Source organism: Triplophysa rosa, linkage group LG17 (assembly GCF_024868665.1).
Source record: "Triplophysa rosa linkage group LG17, Trosa_1v2, whole genome shotgun sequence".
NCBI lineage: Eukaryota > Metazoa > Chordata > Actinopteri > Cypriniformes > Nemacheilidae > Triplophysa > Triplophysa rosa.
Window position 1 is genome coordinate 6927252 of NC_079906.1, and position 24267 is coordinate 6951518.

Consider the following 24267-nt stretch of genomic DNA (forward strand, 5'->3'; position numbering starts at 1 on the left):
ATAAATGACGAGTATATCGACAGCTTCCTAAAACAATTCTAAACTTTTATTTTTTCTAACAAGAGTGAAAAGAAACAAAGGCAACATCGAAATGAAAATGTTTATACACGAACTCACGACAATGCGTGTCTGCAATAGCAATATCAATAATAATAATAGAATTAATAGAATCCCAGCGACAAAAGACGAAGATAAAGTGGGTTAAAGTGAGGTTTTGAACAGCTCTGTGGAGGAGAGGAGGATACAACAGGTAGCTTAACAAAAAGCACAAAGAAAATGACCATGATAAAGCAAAACTCAGGGAGGAATAGAGAAAGACTATATGCAGTAACCTGTCTTAGGAAAGTAGCACCAGAACGTAAATGCCTTTGTGTTTTCCATCACACTTTCAAAATATCATACTAGGTTATTCACAAGGTTGAGTCTCCCTGAACAAAATGCAAGACTCGGTACAAAAAGAATACAGGTGTTATCATGGCAGCGATGCCAGTCTCTTGCTAAACGTCCCCCTCTGCCATTACATCAAGTGTGTGTGTGTGTGTGTGTGTGTGTACGTGTGTGTATACCTGGAGAAATCGTGTTATGCAGCACATGGCATCTGACTCTGTTAAGCACAGTTTGGTACACATACTGTAAAGACAGACAGCTTAACCACAAGACAAATCCCGTATTATCCCTCCAAAGGGATGGGAGATCTGCACCATTGCACTGTTGATGATTGGTGTATGAAGGGAGTCCACAAACTAAAACTTGAGGAAGGAGTGCAGTGGTTAGAACAAAAGTGGGGAGAGTCCATTTTATGGGTTGAAAATGTGAGCTTATTAAATCTGCGAGTCCTGCGTTTGTCTGTGTCTGGCTCTCCACTCATCCACCATCTGGCCTTCCACAGCTTCAGGAGAACATCACAACATCTGCAGGAGAATAGAAGGATGTTACAAAGTTGAGTAAATCAAATCAGAAGCTTCTGCTAAATGGAAACGTCGGTAGCAGTCTGAGAAGGATTACTGCGGACTCATTTGCTAAAGCTAGCACCAAATAGTCACGAGCTAAGCTAATAAGTTTTATGTTGTGTACCGCCCACTTCTCAAATCTTTCTTCCACCCAGAGTCAAGACAGGATGAGTGAGTTACCTCTTTGTTAATCTCTGGGGGTGTATGTTTGACTGGTCTTGTTTTCTTGCAGTCTGAAGCTTCTGTGGATTTAGGTTCACCATCAGCTTTCTGGTTCTTCCTCTTCCTCTTGGAGTCCTTTGACTTACTGCCACGACCTGAGCTCCTCTGCTCCTGCAGTTCAATCTGCAAGACATGGTGCACAAAGTAAAGAAACGATCAATAACAGGACAACAAAAGACACAAAGATGAATAACAAGGTTTCTTTCAGAACTCTTCCATACTGTTTAAGCTGACAAATTTAACATGTATATTGTGTAGCATTTTTTCAGCTTGCAAACAACTAATAGCCTTTGGTAGGTGACAGATCTGTGTTTATTAATATGTACCAAGCCATTGCTTGTATGGATAATACGTTTTAAAGAGGCACCGATACCGACAGCCGATTATTCAGTGTTATATGCGGATACCCGATTCTGATAGATGAAATGAATATTTCTAACTTTCAGAATGTTATTCATTCATATAATGACTATTAATATTAAACATCAAACTGGTGATGTTTCTTAACATTTTCTATATACAGAGCACAAATTCATTGCATTTTCCTGTCCTCCCTTTGATTGACAGGATACATCGGCCCTGATCATTGGCTGTTTTTAACTATGGCCCGATAGCCGATAGAGTGAAAATTGCTTTTATCGACCGATACAGATTAAAGTTGCTTAGTTCATTCAATAATTTGATGAAAATTTTAAAGGTTGAAAAATGAAGCAAAGTTAAGCATTGTTATATCAAACATGACAAGCTCTTTTAATACATTTCATGAGTTAAATATTTGCGAAACCCATAGACAAACATCAAGGGTGAGCACTAGTAATTTATATATGAAAAAAATAAAAAAAAATCACAAGAAAATGGAGATACAAGGCTTCTGCACAACACCAATGAAATGATAACAGGATCAATCAGGAAGCTTCAGTTCAACCTGGCAACCCAAGAGCCCCTCCCTCACCTGAATGAGCGTGTGCAGGGCATCATGGGGCGGCGGTGACACTGCCTGCAGGATCCGGTAAATGATGTGTGTCTGATCAAGCATGACCTCCAGCAGGTCTCCTTCTAGCTGAAGTTCCTCCAGCTGTGCTCTGGTGGATGAGTTCAGCTCGATCACCGGCCCTTTAAGACACGGCAACAGCGACACCAGAGACTCCACCCCTGACAAGAGAAGATGCGCAAGGCAAGAAACTGTTAAAGAAGAGCATGCTGAAAAAACATCTGAAACAGATCAACTACAGCTGATGGAGAGATTGGCGAAGGACAGCAGGAACTAACCTGTAACATCAATAATGCTTGGCTTCTGTGCAATTCCATTCTCACAGCCGGACTACACAGAAAGAGACAAAAAAGGTTTTATATAAACAATAACATCATTTAAAATTCATGTAACATTACAGTGTTGCTTCATAATATGCCAGGCGAGTGTTCTCATTTTTTTTTACAAAATGACAGCTGCACCCCTCACCTGTGTGCCATTAGCAGCCTTCTCTTCACTCTTTTTTGGCAAGTTCCCATCCTCGGTCAGATCAATAACACTTTCTTCCGTTTCCTCCGAGTCCGACAGCACAATTACAGCGTCCCCGTTCAAGTTCTTTTTCTCCTCCTGTTCCTCCCCTTTTATACTGTGAATTTCCTCCTTCACCTGTTGCAGTCTCTCTAGCGCCCCCTGCACCTCAGGAGCGTCTAGTGCGTGTTTGGCTCGTCCCTGCCAGTTGATGGCTCTCTCTGTAAGACACTGTAACGCTTCGCCCTCCGGCAGACGCACCGGTAACCTCTGGAGCGCCACCAGCAGCGCTAGAATAGTTTCCAGCCGTGGCCGCCGGGATCGCTGGCACCGCGGACAAAGAAACCGCGTGTTCCAGTCCCACCAGCAGAGGGGCTTAGATGAATGTGTGTCGGAGGAGCTCAGCAATGATGGAAAGGACACGCAACCTCCGTGGAACCAGTCTTTGCAAAGGTGGCAACGGTGAAGCAGCGGGCGGGGTGGGCCACCACACACGCACACTGATTGGCTAGAGGTAAGAGAATGGGAGGAGCCACCGTTCTGCAGCATAGGGCTGTCCGAGTTAAGGGACGTGTCTGTCTCCATGGAGTCACTTCTTCTCCGTTCTGTTTTTCTGTCTTTCTGGTAATCGCCCGATTCTTTTTCAAGGCCGGGTTTAGCTAAATTGACCTGCTGGAGGCGGAGGAGGGCCTCTTTCTCCAGTCGCTCGCCCTCTTTGAATGCCATAACCTGGTAATGATGACAAAGACTCTGTCAACCACAGACTAACCAACGCTGACAACATTTCAAGAAAAAAAACCGGCGTGAACTCACAATAGCCCCTGGGTCTCGGAGGTCCTGAGCAGTGAGACCTAACACATTGACGTCCGAGTCCGCTTCTGTGTCTACCGAGTTCTCCCTCTTCTTGCTCTTCTCCACACATGGACACAACACCTGCACACAACCACAGAGCCAAAGATGATCAAACTAAATCCTAGATACAAAAAGATACAATGCCACGACAGCATATTTTCAGGCCTGTCGCCATTGCAACTTTTTGTTTGGCGATAAATTGCATCGGAAATAATTGCGATAGTCGATCTTATTGCCACTTATTTATTTAAAATATTTTATGCCACTGATTAATGATAATATAATAATGCAAGTAGGGCTGTCACGATTATTAAATAATCGTCTCATCGCGATTGTTTGACCTCATCGCGATGGTTTCAGATCATCGCAATTATCGCACATCTCTATAGAAGACACTAGGGGGAGCTGTAGTGCATCTGCATATTGCATATTTTAGTGTATATATGGTTACTTAAGCATGGTAATACTTGTAAAATGTACCACCAGAACACAATCACTTAAAAAAAAAAACTAAAACATACAAATTACCTGCAGTACAATTTAATATTATTTAAGCAAATCTCAGTGTGAAAACCAGTCTACCAAAATTTCATTAACATAGAAATGAACTTTTATTGTAGTCTTGCAAGTGAGAAAAAAACAGACTAGAAGCTTTTCTATGACTGATAGTATTTTAATGGTGGCTTCAATTCACACCTGATCAATTTACTTTATTTACAAGTATTTGGCTGTTGTATTATTGACAGGTAAAAGCCTAAACCTTAAATATATGATTATCCAATTTTTTCCGATGTATTTCCAATAAAAAAACATAGTCTTACATAGTCATAGTATGTAAGTCAAACATAGTCTTGTATTCAGAACAATATGGTCGTTTCAATCGCTGAATCAAAAATGTATGAGAATTAAATGTCAAAGCTCAAAAACAGACAATTAATCGTCATAATCGCAATGATTTATTAGACAATTAATCGTCAGTCAAATTTCATAATCGTGACAGCCCTAAATGCAAGTACACCCTTTTAAAGAACAAACGCCTTTTAATACAATATTTGGACAATGAAATTAGAATGTAAATAATAGTGTAAATATTTAAAATAAATAAAACGGACACTTCCGGTCTTGAATTATGATTGGTTGATTTATGTTACAAGCCGTTATGATGAAGGTTAGGGTAAGCAGAGCCCTTGATGAACTCTGGAGAGGGCAACACGATTGTATGTCATAATGTGGCCGTCTAAAATACACTTGGAGCGATGAAAAACAATGTCTCTTTATCTGGAACGACTTTTTGAGCGGTGTCCCATTCGTGAAGTGCCCTTCAAAGGAACAAACATGCCGCTGTCCGCCCCGTGTGCGCAACTGTGCACGCGCGAGCCCCACTTTTGACATACAGACACAGGTCAGCGCTAACAGAGACAGCGCGAACGGATAAAATGTTAATGTCATTCATTTTTTATGTAAACAAACGCATATATAAACACAATGCCGATATAATGCATCACCAAAAACTACCGATATCAAGTTTACATAACACACCATAAGTCGCGACAGGCCTACATATTTTATCCTACATATTCAAGAGAGCAAGAAGTGTGAAACGTGTCTCTTCACCTCTAGCAAAGTGTGCTGGGTGTTCTTCTTCAGGAAGGTTTTGCTGGCCTTCTCTCTCCAGGAGTGAGCGCTGGCCACCTGCAGCTCCAGCTGCTTCAGCTCCTCCATCTTCACCGGCAGGTCCCGCCCGATGGCCACCAATCCCTCCAGATCATCCAGACACGGGTAGTGCTCGCCGTTCTATCAAGAGAGGACGCATGTCATGCAGGTCAGGTCAAGTCTATCTCCTGTTTGTTAAGTCATGTTTTGAAGGCAGTTTTCTGGTATTTAATGTTCATTGCACATGAGCTGCAGCAAGGTATATACTAAATTTGATGAATATGTAAATAATGAAATAACAATTTGGAAATACCAACAGATGTTTGTTTCCTGAAATGTTTTTCCAAATCTTCTAAATTATGTGAGCCGTTTTATGGACATCACTTGCTATCGAAGTGAATCATACCTGTATTTCCTCCAGATCGGTGACCCAAGCGCGAGCACGGCTCAGACAGGCCTGCAGGGACAAGATATTTGGCAGCTGGACTGGTATTAACTGTGCTTCATTCACGATGGCCTCCAGTGTAGAAAGATGATGTTTCTGCCTGCTCACACAAAAAACCTATAGTGAGAAAGACCAACAAGCTTGAGAGCTAAAACTAGACTGCGTTTCTTTATCCCACCTGTCCTCCAGACATATCTGAGCCTTTTCTTCCCATCTCTCCGCTATGGTCAGTAGCTCCTGCAGTTCAGCCATGGCGGTCTCCACAGACAAGCTCTGCGGTACGTTACAACCCGCCTCCATCAGGTCCCTCAGCACGACCAGAGTCACCTCCCCGCCCTCCGGTCCTAACGTCCGCCTGACCTCTCCCAGCCAGCGCCCCTGCTCCTGCAGCCCGCTCAGGAGCTCACACGCTGGGGCAACGACGGGTAGAGATGCTCCCTCCTCCAGCAGGGCCTGGATCTCTGCGGCCACGGGTAAAGGAGAGTCCTGCTTCCACTCGTCCTTGTTGCTGTTAACCAGAGCTTGTGCACGGGAGTCAAACTCCTCAATCTTCTGCAACACAGCCTGGTAGAGGAGAAAGATGATCAATATTCCTACAGTTATTTAGCGTTAGGTCTAAGATATCTTATTCTCTTCTTCCATCTGACCTGCACTTCCTTCAGCGGTGTCATAACACAGGGCAGGTTCTGCATAGTGTCCACCAGGTTCCTCAGCTCCTCCAGACTCATTCTCCTGCTCGGACTGCCGCTGAGGAGCTCCGCGCTGCTGCTCTCACACTTCTGTATATCTGTGAGGACCGCGTTGAGCCGCTGGAGGAGCTCATTATTAGGGAACTTCTTATCAGCTGCCTCTGCTTTCAGAACCTCTAGATCTTGAATCCCTGAAGAAAGAAGATGTTTCAAAACAGGTCCTACCAATATTACTGATACACTGCCTACCGCGATAATAGACTTGCCAACTACTGAGGTCAGATTTGTTGGCGTAGTAAACGGGATGAATGCAGAAATGCAAATGATCTGAACACGTTGTTGTGTTAAAGCACTGCTCCTAAAGCCATGAAAGCACTATTTATAGCAAACTGACCAGCTTCAGCAATAAACCTCAGCAAATATCTTTTGCTGTAAGTCTTCAAAGGTTCTGCTTGTATTTTCTAGAAATGCAATATAATTTACATAACTATGTGTTTGAAGCGTTCTGTTTTTATTACTTTAGAATGAGCTATTTCTATCTACATACACGCGGGTCCCCTGACATGGAAGTCTCCATGTTGTTTCGACAGTAGCCCTAAACGGACAAACTGCTCTACAGAGCACGTTACGCAAATACCTCCTTCGGCAAAGAAGTGAAAACGTGACCAAAGCGAGTGTTGTTACCTATTTTGTTGCCTTCTTCCTGCTCGAGGGATTCCTTCACTCGGTTGGCCCACGAGTCAAAAGATTCAGCCCGAACTTTCAGCCTATGCAGCATGGCCAAGAGCTCGTCCAGAGTATAGCGATACCTGCACACATAACAAATGAGTCCTATAATCTACACATCTACAACTCTGAAGTGATGAGAAAACTAGTGAGACGTGGTGCTGGTTTACCTGAGGTAGAGTTTTTCAGTAGAGCAGGAGCAGAGGTCTTGAGCGTGATAGAGGCAGACGAGATGCTCCGGGCAGTTCGAGCACGCCAGGGCCGACAGGAAGCAGGTGGTCTTACACTTGTCACACTGCCTCTCATCATCAGGCAGTAACTCGAAGGCCTCCCTTTCAGCTTCCTTTATGCCCTGAGAGATGACATCACGGTAGCCAATCAGCTTCATAATTACTTCTGCTTAAAACTTCTTTATGTTCTTAACGTTATGGAACAAACATTCTTCCCGCTCTTACTCTTTCCAGCAGGCTTTTGCGCAGTTTTCTTTCCTCCTGCACGATGATGAACATTTCCCTGTGCGTGGCGGCTGCCAGGTTCAGATCCAGCTTCTCTGGGCAGGCCGCCATCTTACAGGTGAGCTCCTCGTGAGAGAACACACAGTAACGCCTCAGCCACCGGTAATGCTCAATACAAGATCGCCCCGTGGGCAGCTGACGTAGATACAGAAAAAGAGAGATCATCGGTTTACCTTCAGTAAAAGTGCATGCTTCCCGAAACTGACTTACGATAAGAGAATGTGCTGTATTTACCCAGTCTGCAGTGCAGAAGTTGACAGCTTCAGCAAAGTTATATCCCTGATTGAAACCGCTGTGATAGGCTCGCGGAAAAGTGATGACAAACTCCCCGGCGCACTGATTGGTGCGCACCACCTGTCATTCAGAGATGAATTAAGATCAAATGAGAATCAGAACCTTGAAGATTTTTCAAAAAATTGCCAATTTTTTTTCTATAAAAGCACTTTGAGGAGCAATGAAGAGTGAAAATCAAGTGAAAAGGTTTTGTGTTTACAGCCTCTGTACTTTCAAAGCAAAGAACAAAAAGTCAAACAAGGCCAAGATGAAACTCTTCTAAAACACAATTTAGTCTGAGAAAAATAACTAAACTCAATAATTATGCAAGTAACAAAATGCTTTCTTTAGTAAAGAAGTCTTCTAATGATTTCAAATGGAATAATATTGAAAGTATTGATAAACAATGTGTGTATGTGTTACGCACCGGTACTCCATGACTCATGAGTATATTTGGGTTCATAATAGTGACCAGCTGGTGAAGCAGGTCTGGCTGGAACTCGAACAGTTCAGGTGTGAGTTTCTTCATCACCTCCTCTAACTTCTCTGCGGATGAAGCAGGCACACCGTACCATGTTTTGGGTTCACCCCTAAAACAGAAAGTCAATATGTGACCCAGTGTGTGAAATCCAGGTTAAAGTCTCAATGTGTACGATTAGGAGCATCAAAGTTGATTTCAAGCATTCATTTCACTAACTGTAATCTTTCACATGGCATTACTCAGTCAATATTAAAGAAATCAAGATTATATTTTCACCGAATGTTCTTAACATCAGTGGTTCTTAACTTGTTGTTGTAAAGCCCCCTTTGTGTAGAATGCATTGATTTGCAGCCCCCCCCCAAATAAAGACTTATAACCTTAAACCTGGAATTTTAATTGAACCAAAAACATATTCTAGGGATGTAACAATAATATCGATATCGTGTTATTGCAACAGCAAAATTGTCTCAATATTATCGTGGTCACATGACTGTATGAAACGATAGGTCTTCCGGGCCTAACATAGAGAATGTTAGAAAAAACAATAGATGTTACACCTTTGGCAAGGTCCATCTGGTGCAATTATTTTATTTGATAAAAGGGATTTAAGGTCATTTGACCATCTCATACTATAACTCACACCTCTAAGCAGTTATGATTAGAGGATAAAGAAAATCAGATGCTTATGGCACGTTTCCAAGTCATCAATTCCATGTTAAATATTGCTATAAATATCATACCGTGGACTTTATACCGAGGTATTATCGCGCAGGGAGATTTTGATATTGTTACAACATATTCAGTTATACAATTCTGGAACATCAATTCTTTTGGTTGGTAGTCTTATTGTTCTTATGTTTGATTGCATAAAATCTATGATAAACTTTCATAAAATTCCCCCTGGGTCCATCTTGGGGCCCCCTAGGCCACAGCCCCCAGTTTGAGAACCACTTCTTTACATTATGTTAGATGATTTAATGTAGAAGACGGTAAATCACAAAAAACGACTTAAACAAAAAAATTTAAAATCTGGTTTGTGTTTGAATCTTAACGGTATGATGCAAAATCAATATTTTAATGTATTCTATAAATATTATTTTATAACATTTGCTGGCAGTTTGGAAAAACCATTGCCTGCTTTATCATCTCAAACATTTCTACTTAGGAAACCATTTTATGACCTTTCCCCCTCTGACGCTTAAAAACAACCAAGGTATTTTTTGTGCTTCTTTGCCTTTAAGAAACACCTTGACATCAAAATATCTCCAGAGAAGAAAGAGCCACACACAGGTTTTGAATCACACAAGTTTGAAGAATTGATGACAGAACTTAAGTTTGTTGGTGAACTGCCCGTTTAAAGGTTTAAGAAGATTACCAGCCACGAGCAATACTCGAAAAGCATCATTTCAACATCACACCCTTCTGTGTATTACCAGTGTAAATAGTTGATGGAGTAACTCCAATGGTCCTCAATGTGCCAGCAGAAAGCCGAGAAAACCATGCCCACATACAGCCATGGCACTTTCATGCCCGAGATATCTGCATTGATGTGGCACAATACTGACTGCTCCAACACTGGCATAACGTTCAGATTCCAGCCGCTGCTGGCATACTCCTACAACAGGTACACGGAGACATTAAAACAACCATTCTGACAGACCAAAAGAGAGAGAAAACAAAAACAATAGCATACCTGTTCCTCCACTGATAAATGTCTCTTCCCGTCGTTCATAGGGAAACCACTACCGAATTCTTTCGAGTGAATATCCGCTCCATATTCAACGGTTACGTCCTCCTCAATACTGCTAACCAACCTCCAGAATTCCTTTTCCACAAGTTCTGTAGGAACCATCTACAATAAACATGAGCAGAGGATCAAGCACACATCCTTGACCAATCCAATGAGCTCATCTGGATGTCTGTGTGGTCACAGGACAGACACTCACGTGGACAGGCATGTTGAAGTAGTCAGCTTTGAAAGTGTCGGCCATCTCGCCGAAGCTCTGTAACGTGTACTCGCGCGTGGCCTGTTCGAACCCGAACGACTCGGCAGGCTTTTTACACTCCTACACAGAGAATGAATGTTTACGGTTAACCTCTGAACTACAAACTAACCCACGCTGGAAACACATTTCAGTGTTTATGCATTACAGTTACATTACAGTTGTAATATTCATGTTTTTATCATTTGTGTTTTCTTCTAACAAAAGCAACAATAATTCCCCTGGTCTCTCTCACCTCTGCTATACATTTAGGACAGCGCCAGTTGCCTTTGGGCGGGTCGGTGAGTGGAGGTAGCAGACAGAACGTGTGGTAGTTATCGTCACACCCATCACAGAGCAGCAACTTCTCATCCTCGTCCCCACGTCCACACATTCGACATACAAATGAGTCCACCTGACAGAAACATCAGTTAGCATGTGCCGAATAACAGTTTGGGTTGCAAAACACATTCTTGAGTCTCAGATAAAAGTTCATTGGAGAAAATAAAAAGCTTAAAAAACTGTAAAAAAAAACCTTTAGTTCGCTTGGTTTTGGAATTGAAATGCATAAAAATTGTCTAAATATGAAAAGTTGAGGATTTTGCATCTTTATTAACAAAAATGAAAGATATTTAAAGATACGAAACAGATATTTTGAATGATGTTGTTAACTGGCCCCCATTCACCTGCATTGCTTTTGTGTCCATACAATAGAAGTGAATGGGGGCCAGTTCTGTTCGGTTACCAACTTTCTTTAAAATATCTTCTTTTGTCTTCTGCGGAAGAAAGAAAGCCACAAAGGGTTGAAATGACAAGAGGGTGAATAAATGATGACAAAACTTAAATTTTTGGGTCAACTATTACTTTAATGAGGTCATCTCAAACATTTGTGCTCAATTTCCTAATTTTTTTATCGGCAAATTTCTTGCACCGAAACCACCCACAATCAAGTTTTACTGGAATTTTCACAATCTCCTAGAATTAAAGCGATAGTTGACCCAAAAATGTAAATTCTTTTATTATTTACTCACACTCGTGTCATATCAAACCTGTATGAGTTTCTTCTGAAGAACAGCACAGAATTTTCATTTTTTGGTGAACTATCTCTTTAAAACAGATTCACTATTATACCCTGAAGATTTCTTTATATTGAAACTAGAGCTGTTGAAGCTGGTTACCAGGATGTTGTGAGGGCATTGCTAGTTGGTTGCATTGTCCACTTTAACAGACCACGACTGAAATCCTTGAAATATCATGTAAAATAGACAATAAGCTCACTCAAACTTACAAATTGTGTGTTACTGAGGTTGCGTCTGAGCCTCATAGTCATCTTAGTACAGGGTTCATCGCTGGAGTCATTGGAAACGTCAATGCGACTTTTGTCATCGTCAACATTCTCCTTGATGATGAGGTTTGGGGGCGGTGGGGGAATGTCAGGATCTAATTTTGTTACTGGTGCGTCTCCAGATTCCTCTTTAACAGATGCGCAGGCGGAGCTGTCACGCACTATCACCGTCTGCGGAACCGTCTGCGTCAGTTCACCATCTGCAAACACATCACATAAGATTCTAAACAACCGTCACATTTATAAAGGATGTGACCATGTATATAAGATCTAGTTAGCGATCAACTCCGTGTCTTTTATAACACCACATGCACATTAAAATGACAAGCTCGAACCTTTCTTCCTCGTTTTGTCTCGAGGTACAAGACCAAGCCCCATCATTTTAGGTCCTGCCCCGTAGATCTGAAGTTTCTTCAGCTCTGGGTTCTTCTCTATGTCCTCCTCTGTAGGCTCCGGCTAGTGGGCAGAAGTGAAAGTTGGTAAGGGAACTATGGGAACAAAGGTGACGATATTTCGGCAGACACACACTGGCCTCAGAGTCTTCCTCTTTCCACCGTTTTAACACAGAATGTGACTTCCACTATACTAAACCTAGGTTTTTCCATCTAGGCGCTCTGATGCTGCAACTAGTACCCTAGCCTTTAACCTTGACCTTAATGCTCAGAAACTTTCTCTCACTAAAGAAACTGAAGGGGCAGTCTACTTATTTTTTCCACTTTCTCAAACTATCAAAGACTTTAAAGCTCAGACAACAATGCAAACCACACCGAGTTATTACAAAGCTAAATGCTTAAGACATCACAGTACACATGCATGGAGTTAGTTTTGAGCCAGAAGTTACTGCCATAAAGCGTAAGCAGTTATTCATCAGAACAGTTCAATAATCGCTGAATCGGTCATGAAATGGTCTATGGCAAAATAGGGCTGGGCGATGTAGTCACATTTAAAAACAGCTCTGTATTTACATATTTACACTTTCAAAAAACACTTCAACCAAAAGTACATTCAAAATCTTTAATGCAAGAAGTCAAGTCTAATATGCTTAAAATTTAAACAGCCGTCTGCTTGTACATTGTCCCGCTTATTACACGGCTACTTGGCACATGAGAAAAAACTGGACACGAAATGTGAATTTGAAATATTTTATTAGCTCATTTTTACCGAATGCAGACCTTCCTCTAGGAAAAGCCGTTTACTTTCGGTTTTAAGGTAAGAAACAACGTTCAAATGTCACGAACAGGCAATTTGGTTTAATCATTTGTAAACTTAATGTCTAACACGCACGTCCCTTCTCGAGCATATCACGCTCTAATGAAGGGAAACGGGGAGTTACAAATTGCCCTCATTGTAATCCGTCAATGGATGACGGACAGACGGACGGCCTTCAGATTTTTCCATCACTGGTAAAAAAAAATCTGTCAATGACAGAGAATTTTCGGTTAACGCGACCTCTGGTACGCACACGTACAGGAAAATCTGGACCACGGCCAATCAGAGGGGGGTCCGCCCTTCACTATCTCTGATTGGTTTAGACCACGATATGGGCCTCCAGTGTGATACAAGACCCTCCTGATCACACTGTCAGGCCTTATTTCTGCGATAACAAACGGCTGCCTGTACATTATCCCTTACATGTCTGATACTTTGAGCCGATTTTAGAATGCATATCGTAGTGCACGACTCCTGCTGTAATTCAATGCATTTAGTTTGTTTGATTTCTTTTGCAATTCAACACACAGAATCACTACAACAACTGCTGGGTTCATCCCAAGCACATCCATGTTTGTTTCATTGGTCACAAGGCGTGTGTTTCTATGAGTTTGTGGTGTTCAGAACAAATGTGAAAGTCATTTAGTATAAGATTCCCAGTCCATTCACAAAGTTGTAGCAAGTTTAATGAGTCCTGCCATTTTAAAATGTTAAGTTGTGAAGTGTTTTCCAGCCATTAAGTTTAAATCAGAGAAACAGCACTAAAACATACAGCCGTGGAAAAAAGTATTTTCACAATTATTTTCAGCTTTTCTGAATGTACTATTTATAGGTATGCGTTTAGGTAAAACGATCATTCCCGTTTTATTCTGAGAACTACTAACAAAACTGCTCCCAAATTTCAAAAAATATATTTTCTATTTGCATTTATTTGCAGAATATGAAAACTGGGAAACTAAATAAAATAAACAGAAAAGAGGATGTGCATTTTTTTTTTTTACCTCAAATACTGCAAAGAAAACAAGTTCATATTCACTTTTAAGCAATTCAACAGTAATATTTGCACATGAATTCAGGAAAAGTTCATAAATAATTTTTATATGATAACCTCGATACATCTAGAAATGCTGATTAAATGAAAATTTGGAATGGTCTCTTAATTTTTTCTGCCGCTGTACGTAACGATTGAAAAAAAATGTGTTCAAATTACTCCAATATTCATGATGTTGCATAATTTATCTCAATGCGTACATTCGAGATTTCGCCCAGCCCTAACTGCTATAAATATGCATAAGCAAGGAAAGTAGGGTGTATAAGCATTACAGCCAGAGAAAGTCTATCAATCACGTCAAACAAACAATGGAAGCAAAATGATTCCCTACGTTCCATTCATGAAACCTGTTATTCTGAAAAACAATGTTTTTGCTGTTATCGCTCCAGCAAAAACAACTTTTCACGTGTGACAACAAACACAGATTGAACATTATGAACCAGCCATCAAGAAAACAGCAGCAATAAACAAGATCATATCACAGAACATCATATATTAGTGAGTAAAAAGCAGCCCGAAGAAGGGCAACCACAACCACCACCAAAGAAGAAACGCAAGCAGGCCAGCTTTGCTAAACATGTGGCAAGACAAGCGAAGTGAAGTGTGTTAGATGATTGAGAAACGTAAGACGGATGCACAGAGGAAGAGAGACGAGAAACAAGTTTGATTTTCCTACTAAATATGAAATACCCAGCGTGAACGACAAGAGGTCGGACAGGGATCAGGGATGAGAGTTCACGACGTTAGCAAAAGTATAGCAAGAGAAGCGAAGGGTAGGGAGGATAGTAACCAGGGAGGGAGAGAGAGAGCAAGAGCGAGGCAGTACCGAGGAGATGTGTTGAGAGCCAGTTGTAAGAGGATGGTGAGTTGGATCCTCTGGACCCTGCATGGGGAGACAACAACCATAACAAAATGGAATCCAAAGAGACACAGAGGGGGGGGGATAAAATCAACAACAACCATGTACGACAGAACAAAGTCAAAGTCTGTGCCACCTTGGCAACGCAATGAGAGCTTTATTAAAGTCTAATATTAAAGGGAGAATGTTGTTCCAAACCTGTATGACTTTCAGGTCAACAAAGGAAGTGTTCAGGTCACCATTCGATTTTATTGTAAAGCAAAAAGTAGAATCAACTTTCATAAAAAACACCATATGGGTTTGGAACGACATGAGGAAGAGGAAATGCCCATTGAAACTTCACTTCAGAAACATCAAATGAACCCTTTGTATGTAAATCGGCATTCTGTAAGGCTTAAAAATTTGTTCAGTTGTTAAAATAAGACATTATTATGACGAAATGTAATTGCACTAAAAATAAGAAAACTAAAGAAATGTTATTTGAACAATTATCTATAGTTGTTCAGAAAAACAACGTTTTTTTCTCTTAGATAAGTGAAATCTAAAATATTATTGTCAGAGTTTCTGGTGCTACAGACACATTAGTTTGATGTATTATTGCTAATGCTATGAATCCATTGACCAAGCTAATGGACAGGCAAATTAAATCACCAAACACCCGCAAAATAAAAACTGCCGCAATGATGGAATGATTCATGAGAACGGCTATAAACAAATGTTAGGTTATGGGCAATGGTTTTACGTAAAGACACAAAGCCACGTAACAATGTATGTATGAATGAGGAGACAGTCGGACACAAAGCTACAAAGTTGAGATGCAGACATCAATGCTGTTTTAAATAGCACAGAGAGCAAAGCATGTTGGGAAGTGTCTTGAAAGCATGAGCAGTGCTGATTGTCCAAAAGTGCTCGCACACATATCAGTAAAGCAGACAAAGCACAAATTTGGATGGATCCATTAAAGCTTGGACAGTAAGACATTTCTTTAAAGTAAAAATTTAAGTTACCAGTCCGCAAGGAGTTCGATTACTACAAAACTTAGGATGGATTGGACTAGTTTAGTAAACTAATAGCTGAAATGAATAAAGCATTTTGGACAACAAAATGTCAAATATTGATTTCAACATACCATACACAATTTATTTGCCTAAATATTACATGCTCTGGTTTAAAATCTTTCTTCAATTGTGTTAAAATGTTGCTAGTTGTAAGAATGCTACATACTGTAATGTGATTATTAAATTTTTTACAGCGTGAGATGATGCGGAAATTTCAACGATATAAGAAATCAACAACATATTCTATAATGTGAAGAACATTACTGAAGTCCTTTCGTAGGGCCAGAATTGTCACTCACCTCAGGCTGAAGACGATTGGCTCTTCGTCCGTAAGTGCTCATTTTAGATGGCTGAACCGATTGGCGGAGAGGAATGGAATGGGGTTTGTATTCTTTATCTACTTCCTCGCTTTCATAAAGCCTGGGCTTACATGGCTGGAAACACAAAACACACACACACACACCTGGACGTCAACCGTAAACTCAAAACCAAGTATATTTACTGTTTATTCTATTCACCTCTGCTGCTGTCTAACTGTCTTCTAAAATAAAGCGTTAGCTCTTGCCATTTGTTATACTTGAAAAATAAAAATGTCTGTCTCATTAGAAGTTTGCAGAATGTTTCTCCAATAGCCTGACACTTCAGAAACCAGAAGGTTTGGTGTAATTTAGTATCATTTGGTTATGACATCATTTTCAAACACTTTACCGGTAAACTGGCTCCAGACTGGAACACCTCAAACGGATATACAATCCTCTCATAGTGTGACCTCAGGAGAGAGCCGATGTTTTTGCCTGGAGGATAACCAAGTTTCTGTGCCACGCGTGCCCACCGTCTCTCTTTACTCACCGCATCGAAGCCCCCCTCATCTGTAACAATCTACCAACACAGAACACAAGCAATGTAGTCAGGACAAAACAACTCATCTTGAGCTCCAATAAACTAAAGTTTGTACTTGTATGCAGATTAGGACTGGGCGATGTGACGATGTTATCGTATATCGCCGATGTCTCGCAAATATCCCGATGTCGATTACAACAGACAGATACCAGACGATAATCGATAATAATGGAAAATATGCATTATAACATTATCATGCGATGTAGGCTTTAGCGTGAACGTTCATGTTCATATGCCCAGGCAGTCAGTAACAGTGACAGAATTTTGTAAACGCTGTTTTGTTCAGTCAGTTGAAATTTCAGGAGATCTGCAACATTTTTCTACTGCATAAAAGCTTTATGGTTTATCTACACGCTTTACCTGATGAAAGAAGTCACTGCAACACTGGTTTGTGCGCGTGGCGCGCCTGTGTGTGTGTGTGTGTGTGTGTGCACGCGTGCATGTTTGTTTGGCACTTGGTGGGTCCAGAACGAATTCCCTCCCGGTCCGTAACCATCTGCGCAACGTTGCATGGAGTCAAACACACCCGATGTTATCGGATATCGCGATGATTTTAAAGTCGATTATCGGAAAAAAATTTCAACACATCGCCCAGCCCTACTGCAGATGTGAGTCTCCAAAGGGATTTCACTTTAATCCCTTTTGTTATATAAGCTCGTGTCCAGGTATAAAACAGGATATGCACCAAGAAAAACATGAACAACACAAAGTGTCATTAATACCATAAATGGTTGAAATGAAGAAGGTTGAAACTAACCTTAGCCAAGCTGAACAGATCTAGAATACGTCGTTCTATGTTGGGGATCTTCAGGGAGGAGCCTTGGATCTCCCAGAATTTGGCAATTCTGTCCAGATAATTTAGCTTCACTCGTGTCTCAGCCTAAAAAATAAACACATGTACTGCTTAGTGAACAGAAGAACACATGGGTCACGTGACACGATAAGAGATGATGTGCAGAAAAGAGTTCAACAGGATGCACATCTGACCTCCAGCTCATTGAGCCTCTGAATACGTGGTGTGAAACGGAAATTGTCAACCTCCACAGCAAACGGTGGCTGCCAGTCCTAAAAACCCGACAAAAAAGGCCATTTAGAAAAAACATCAAACCAAAAAAGAAATGCGTCACAATAAGGAAATAATAATATGATTACAGGTGGCGGTCGAATCTTGCATATTCCAGACTTCTCTGCTATTGGACGGATTTTGGCGATATATCCAAGTGGATCTGCAAACTCCTCCCATGACGGTTCAAACACTGGACATTCCGGCGGCGGAACAAACTCATCCCCTCCATCCATTGCTCTGAAATCAAACAACGAACATTAAAATCTAATATATAGATACGTTAACATTTACGAATTTAAATATTTATTGTTTCTTTCTTAAAGGGATAGTTCACCCAAAAAAGAAAATTCTGTCATCATTTACTCGCCCTGAGGTTGTTCCAAACCTGTATGCATTTCTTTGTTCTTCTGAACAGAAAGGAAGATATTTGAAAGAATGTCAGCAACCAAACAGATCTCATCCCCCATTCACTGCCATAGTAGTGAACAAATACTATGGGAGTCAATGGGATGAGATCTGTTTGGTGACTGACATTCTTCCAAATATCTTTCTCTGTGTTCATCAGAACAAATAAATGCATACAGGTTTGAAACAACCTCAGGGCGAGTAAATGATGACAGAATTTTGGGTGAACTATCCCTTTAAAGCCATATCAGCATCTAAGGCTATATTCATGGAGAGATCTAGTCAATCTATACTATACACAAGTTGGTGAGACAATACAAATTTATGAACAAAGCACATACATATGTAAATCAATAAAATAGAAAAAAACATTTTCATCAATCAAATTTGAGAGGAATCTATTCTGCATAAACCATTTATAACATTATTTCAAACATTATTTTGTTCAATTTATGAGGCACACTAGTTTTATTTTGGTATCTTTAACAACTATATGTCTATGATAATAAAAACATATTGTGTTTTTAAAACATTTATGTTGTCAAACAAAACTATCAAACAAAAAAAATTCTGAAACCTACGAACATATGAAGGTTCAGGTCACAATACCACAGCTAGATTCATGTAGCACAGCACAAATTCAAGGAACATAAAAATCTAAATACCAAACATAAATATGACCTGATAATACACACACCAAACAAAAAGTCTCCTGCCTCAAGCACTTTAATATGATAATACTCTGTCTATACATGGTTCCAGGATTTCTTTTGTACAATCACCTCAATTCATCTGCTATGCTAGCATAATGTTATTCTAGCTCATTTATTCTAGCTCTGCCTTACAACATGAAAGTAAGTGGATACTTTTGCCCATGTTTGGCAAACTTGTGATCTTCCTCATTTGTAAGCTACTTTAGCTAAAGCGACTGCTACAAAACAACGTGTAAATATGATGTAAAATGTAAGAACCTTTCTAACTTATGAAATCCCCAGACTCTGACTTTGTCTTCCTGTCTGTCTCAAACCTCACAGAAAATGGGGGAGGGAGGTAAACACGCAAATGTAGGCCTTGTCTATACAATACAAATAATGTGTAACAAAATATACACTGACTGGTGTAATAAAAATGTACAACTATAATCACATAAAAACAAGAAAACATGCCTGATAACGCTAGCTTAACATTACATGTTCTACTAAAAAAACAAACTATAGGGGTTTGTGGCATCGTCCATTTTTCAAGAAACGGCAACAAAAAAGACCACGTGACGAATTCATAAACACTTTATTTTCCAAGCTTGCAACGGTTATATTTACTGCTGGTTCTGACTGATCAACGTTGATCGTATAAAACGAGCATATATTATATATATATATATTATAAACACAAGGCCGTATTGTCTCCTTCAAAAGCTGTTAGATAATTCGATGTATTAATAAAATATCAATAACACGGCAATGGTGTCTATTCACAAAGCAGACACTTATCTTATCATCGAAAAACAAACGCAAAACCAGATGAGTTTTAAATTAACGTAATGGTCAGTCTGGGAAATTCAATAGGCTGTCTCAAAACTAGTGTACAACCCTACCTAGACAGCAATCTGACATAATGACACTAAACTAACGTCCGACAAAACGACAACAAATAAACGTTACAGTCTTGATAACGTGATGCCAAAAAGTAGAAACCTCGCCTCATTTTAACATGCGACCATAATCCCAAATATCCTGTAGCTTTAGCCTGCTAACCGGCCTCATTTCGCACGAGGGCTGAAGAACTTTAAAATGTACTTAAAATAGTGAACAATCAATCCAAATGTCGTGAAGTGACTATTTTAAGACAAATTCGCGAAAATGATGTGCACTGAAGACTTACTAGGAAGGGGGTTTTATGAAATAAGAGGGTTAGCTGTCCGGCTAATGATCAAAACAATGAAGCCACCATCCGTGTGTCAGCAAACCCACACCACATCTAACGTTAACGTAACACACAACTTTTGAACCGTCAATTTCACAAAAAACCTACCAAAAACTATACATCAATTTAACAAAAAACACAAGCTTGGCAACAGCGAGTAAAAAGTCACAGTGAGGCTTAATTTAAAGGGAATGACTGAGTTTTCAAAATACTGGGGTTGTTTGAGATCGCAGTTATATAAATGGTGTAACTATATTGATCACCCCCACGACAACACCAGCTGTAACAAACACGGTTTTCGGAAATGAACACACATTTAGACATCAGCAAACACATCTGTGTGACTCTCACTCTTACATTTCTGTACTTGTGCGAGTTCTTCAAACACTGTGTTCTTCGGTGTCGCCTCTGAGTGGTAAATAGGCCGGTGTGTTTTATTATTTGTGTTTTTCGGGTGTCTCGTAAGACGATCACAGGGTCTATTGTTCGGCAGAGGGTCAGTCTCTGGGTGGCAGTGGCTCTGCGGCCTCCTCGATCAGCCCATCCCAGCGCACACACGTACACATATACACACACACTCTCGGTCGGTTACTAGGATGATAATCGCGGAGATCTTCTTTTTCAGCGGACTCCTACACGTCCCGTGTACGTCGACGTTTTCTTTACAAGAATTGTTTCGTCAGAACGCATACAATTCGTTGTATCCCAGTGTTATGTTCCTCGTCACCTATCCCCCGTTCATCCTGTCTGAACTACACGCCATCTTGGTTTCATCACGACCTAAGCACAACTCTCTCAAGATCCATTGATCTCAGTTGGGAAAACATGCACTTGACTGGATGCGAGAAGTGTCATGCCTCCACGCTTCTCGTTACACGGAAACTAGTCCCTGGACGCATTTATTTAAAGGGAGTCCGAGATGAACGATTACCAGACACGTTACTGCAAACACCTCGTAATTGTACGCGTATGTTAAAAGCAGACTAAGCGACGTGAAATGTCGATTTGTGTGTAGTTGAACAAGTGATGCAGGTAGATGAGCGGACGTGACGCGGAGTGATATTTCACCTCTTTCTTAAAGAAGTAGATCCAGTATGTTAAATTTGCGCAGAAGAGGTCAGCACAGTGCGAAAACTAAAATGGTAGCGACAACTAGTGGCAAAACTTAAAAAAAGATGTAGAGTAAGTCATGACAAGCTTATTGAAAAAAGACACAAACACCTGCAAGTTTGTTTTTCATTGCGAGGACACTTTATATATTTTTATTCATAATATTTGGCAATAAATATTCACATTTCTCCGAATTTGCTTTCATATATTTTCTGTACACAAATAAGATGACTTCGTATACCTTTTTTAAAATTACATTCCGCTCTGCTTTGACATAAACACTTGTACAAGTTTACAGATCAAATTAATTTTCTTGTTCCTTGATTAAAATAAATATGCAACAATAATCTACATTTAATGCAATCTCTCAATACACACATTCAAACGCACACACGCTCATACACACATCTTTTAATGCAGTTTTTCCCATTCCACTGTCAATTTTAAATCATATGTACAGTTTGCTTATACAGAGCTCAGTAGATACAGACATACTCATGCAATAAAATAAGACAGACGGTTAATGTAAATTATGGAAACATTTATGGAATAAAGTAAAAGCAATTTATATTTATAATCTTTATATGCTTTCTCGTCTTCCACTGCATTGGTTAGTTCTTGTTTTATTTATACTGAGGATTGTCTAGCGTTATCTTTCAATGCAAGGCATTTTTTCTGCTGGCATTGCTAGATTAGATTAGAAGATTAGAAGAGTTTGTCAGGAGACTTTACTAGGGTAAAGGGGCATAATCATCTCACACTCAACACTTTAGCATTACATCAACACACAATACTGAGCATCTGCGTAAAGCCCAGTCCAAAAATATATAACAGCACTTGAGATCACATTATGCATCCACACAAACAAGCACTTACACTGAGGCCTTGCTTAAGGCTAAAGAAACTTGATTTTTCTTCCATTTTTCATTCAAGTAAACTGAAAATGTATTAATACATTAACTATATATTCACTCCTCCATACAGAGAAAGAAAAGAAAAAGGTTTTGGAAAACTAAAGAGTGGCTTGACAAACACTATTATTAATACCCATACACAGTATCCAACATTCATGGACACTTGTGAGAACAAGTGCTCTTGTCCATAAAACTCTGCAAAAACAATAAAACACATTCTTGACACTCCACCATTGAATGTCAAAGCATGAGAAAACATTTCTATTTACAAGTATCCTTTTTGTTAAATTTGAAACATCTGTAATATCATAACATAACAATAGTTGTATTCGTTAAAATTTAAATTCATAGCAAACATTCATATAACATCATAAAATATATTAATAACAGTGTAAAGTATGAGTGGCAGTGTTAATGTTAGGATCCAATTAAAATCATTTACACTGCATATTACAGGCGTGACAAATGTGTTAAATGGCTATTGAAAAAAAAAGTTTCCTTCATACATATGTCACTAGCCCTCATATGTTAAATATTTGAAATGGGAAAAGCTTAATGTTTATTATTTCACAAAGATATATTAATTTGATATAGTTTACTAACATTTCTATAATCATTTATAAAGTGCATTGAATGCCTTTCGATTTGACATTCTGGGCCTTGACAACTTTATAGACTGGAAATACTTTAACGCCTAAAATAAATAAATAAGATATGCATGACATTAAGGCCACCAATTGGCTTTGTTTAGTCAAGCAACATCACTGTTAATCCAAATTGCTGCTTAAATGTAGTATAGAGTAAACTGAAAAAAACAAAAATAATACTCTTTAATTTACGTTTTGTCATTGCTTGTCTTTTTTCTTTCTGAATCAAATTCCTTTTTGAAACCTGAAATTGTAGGTATAACATTAAATATAAAACACCAATTTATAGAAGTAATTCATGTACTTTCTTGGTGTATTATTTTGTTGTACTTCATATCATTTATGTATAAAGGGAAATAATTGTAGATTCGCATACAATTTATCCACATTCAGTTCAAGACATTTTGTTTTTTACAGTTGTCAATTAAGAGTGCCAGTTGTCAATAATGACATACTTCAAAATTTCCAACCATCTAACCCGCTGTAAAAATACGCTTTGCAAGTTTATCCTTCAAAACACTCGAACATATAGATGTGCACAAGAAAGCAAAGCAATGGAAAATTAAATCTTCAGGAAATAGAAGCTGGACATCAATTTTGTAATAAGATTATTGCATCCTTGCGACTGCTATCGACTAAACACGTTTCACTTACACTGGAATGTAATAAATCATTGAACTTGTAGTGTGTTTGATGTTCATGTCCAGCAGAATATATCGAGTACAGAGTCATTGGTATGCTCTCTGGTGTTCTGGACAGGTTCACAGCTCAAGCAAGGTATTCAACTGTATTCAATCATTGCCTGTATATTATAAATGCAAACCTTTTCCTTTCCTTTATGGCTCTTAGCAATTAAAACAATTTCAATTTACGCTAGAGTATGTTTGTGCGTGTGTCTTTGTGTTCTGCATGCTTTAGTATTACAGGTTATTCGTGTAAGAAAGATTTCGTTTGGCTTGATTGCCAAATCAATGACATACACAATATTAGAACTAAAGGCAAGCGTCCTAAACACTTCTTCATCGTTTGCTTGTTTACAACCCAAAACACTAATCTACCTGAGAGCCCTGGTGTGTATCAAACTACCGCTATGTACCACGCTGCACTTCCGTACGTGCGTTCTACACTTGTGGAAAGCGCAGGTGAAAGTAACAGAGTCTCAGCAGGCTGCGTTTCTTTTTGCTGCCGGTGTTGTTGTCCGCTTTGGCCCTGCTGCCTGCCTCCTCCACCCTCGCAGCGGTCCCTCCTCCAACCACCAAAGGTCCCCTCAGCGACCCCCAGCTTCGCGACTTCCCCCGGCTCACACTACCGTGCTGATCCGGTTGGTAGATTTGGATTTGGCGCGTTCGACCGTACCTGTCCCCCCAGGTCCGGCTCCAGTCTGGGCCGACGAGGGCCCTTGCTGACCCGCGGCTTGCGAAGGGGGGCCTTGGTGCTGGGGGGGGAGAGGGGAGAGAGGCATAAGAGGGATAAGGGGGGAGGAAGGGGGGGGTA

At 40.0% G+C, this 24267-nt stretch overlaps 1 protein-coding gene across 5 annotated transcripts; it reads right to left on the reverse strand.

The window, feature by feature from the left end:
- Positions 1–32: 32 nt before the first annotated feature.
- On the reverse strand, positions 33–21105 carry kdm5c (lysine (K)-specific demethylase 5C). 5 transcript variants are annotated; one of them, XM_057356199.1, is made up of 29 exons: positions 20460–21105; positions 17861–18011; positions 17696–17773; positions 17466–17588; positions 16517–16687; positions 16108–16242; positions 14718–14774; positions 11967–12087; positions 11575–11831; positions 10973–11062; positions 10543–10701; positions 10251–10370; positions 9998–10156; positions 9738–9919; positions 8251–8413; positions 7785–7904; positions 7491–7685; positions 7206–7387; positions 6994–7118; positions 6268–6500; positions 5799–6184; positions 5582–5720; positions 5137–5316; positions 3484–3603; positions 2632–3399; positions 2442–2493; positions 2125–2324; positions 1131–1295; positions 33–911 (listed from the first exon to the last, which is right to left on the reverse strand). In XM_057356199.1, exons 2-29 carry the CDS (start codon positions 18005–18007, stop codon positions 903–905), a joined length of 4836 nt encoding a protein of 1611 aa, XP_057212182.1. In that variant the 5' UTR covers positions 18008–18011; positions 20460–21105; the 3' UTR covers positions 33–902. The 5 variants fall into 5 exon arrangements, with proteins under 5 accessions (XP_057212182.1, XP_057212183.1, XP_057212184.1 ...); XM_057356200.1 differs by lacking the exon at positions 20460–21105 and adding an exon at positions 20061–20126; XM_057356201.1 differs by lacking the exon at positions 14718–14774.
- Positions 21106–24267: the final 3162 nt, after the last annotated feature.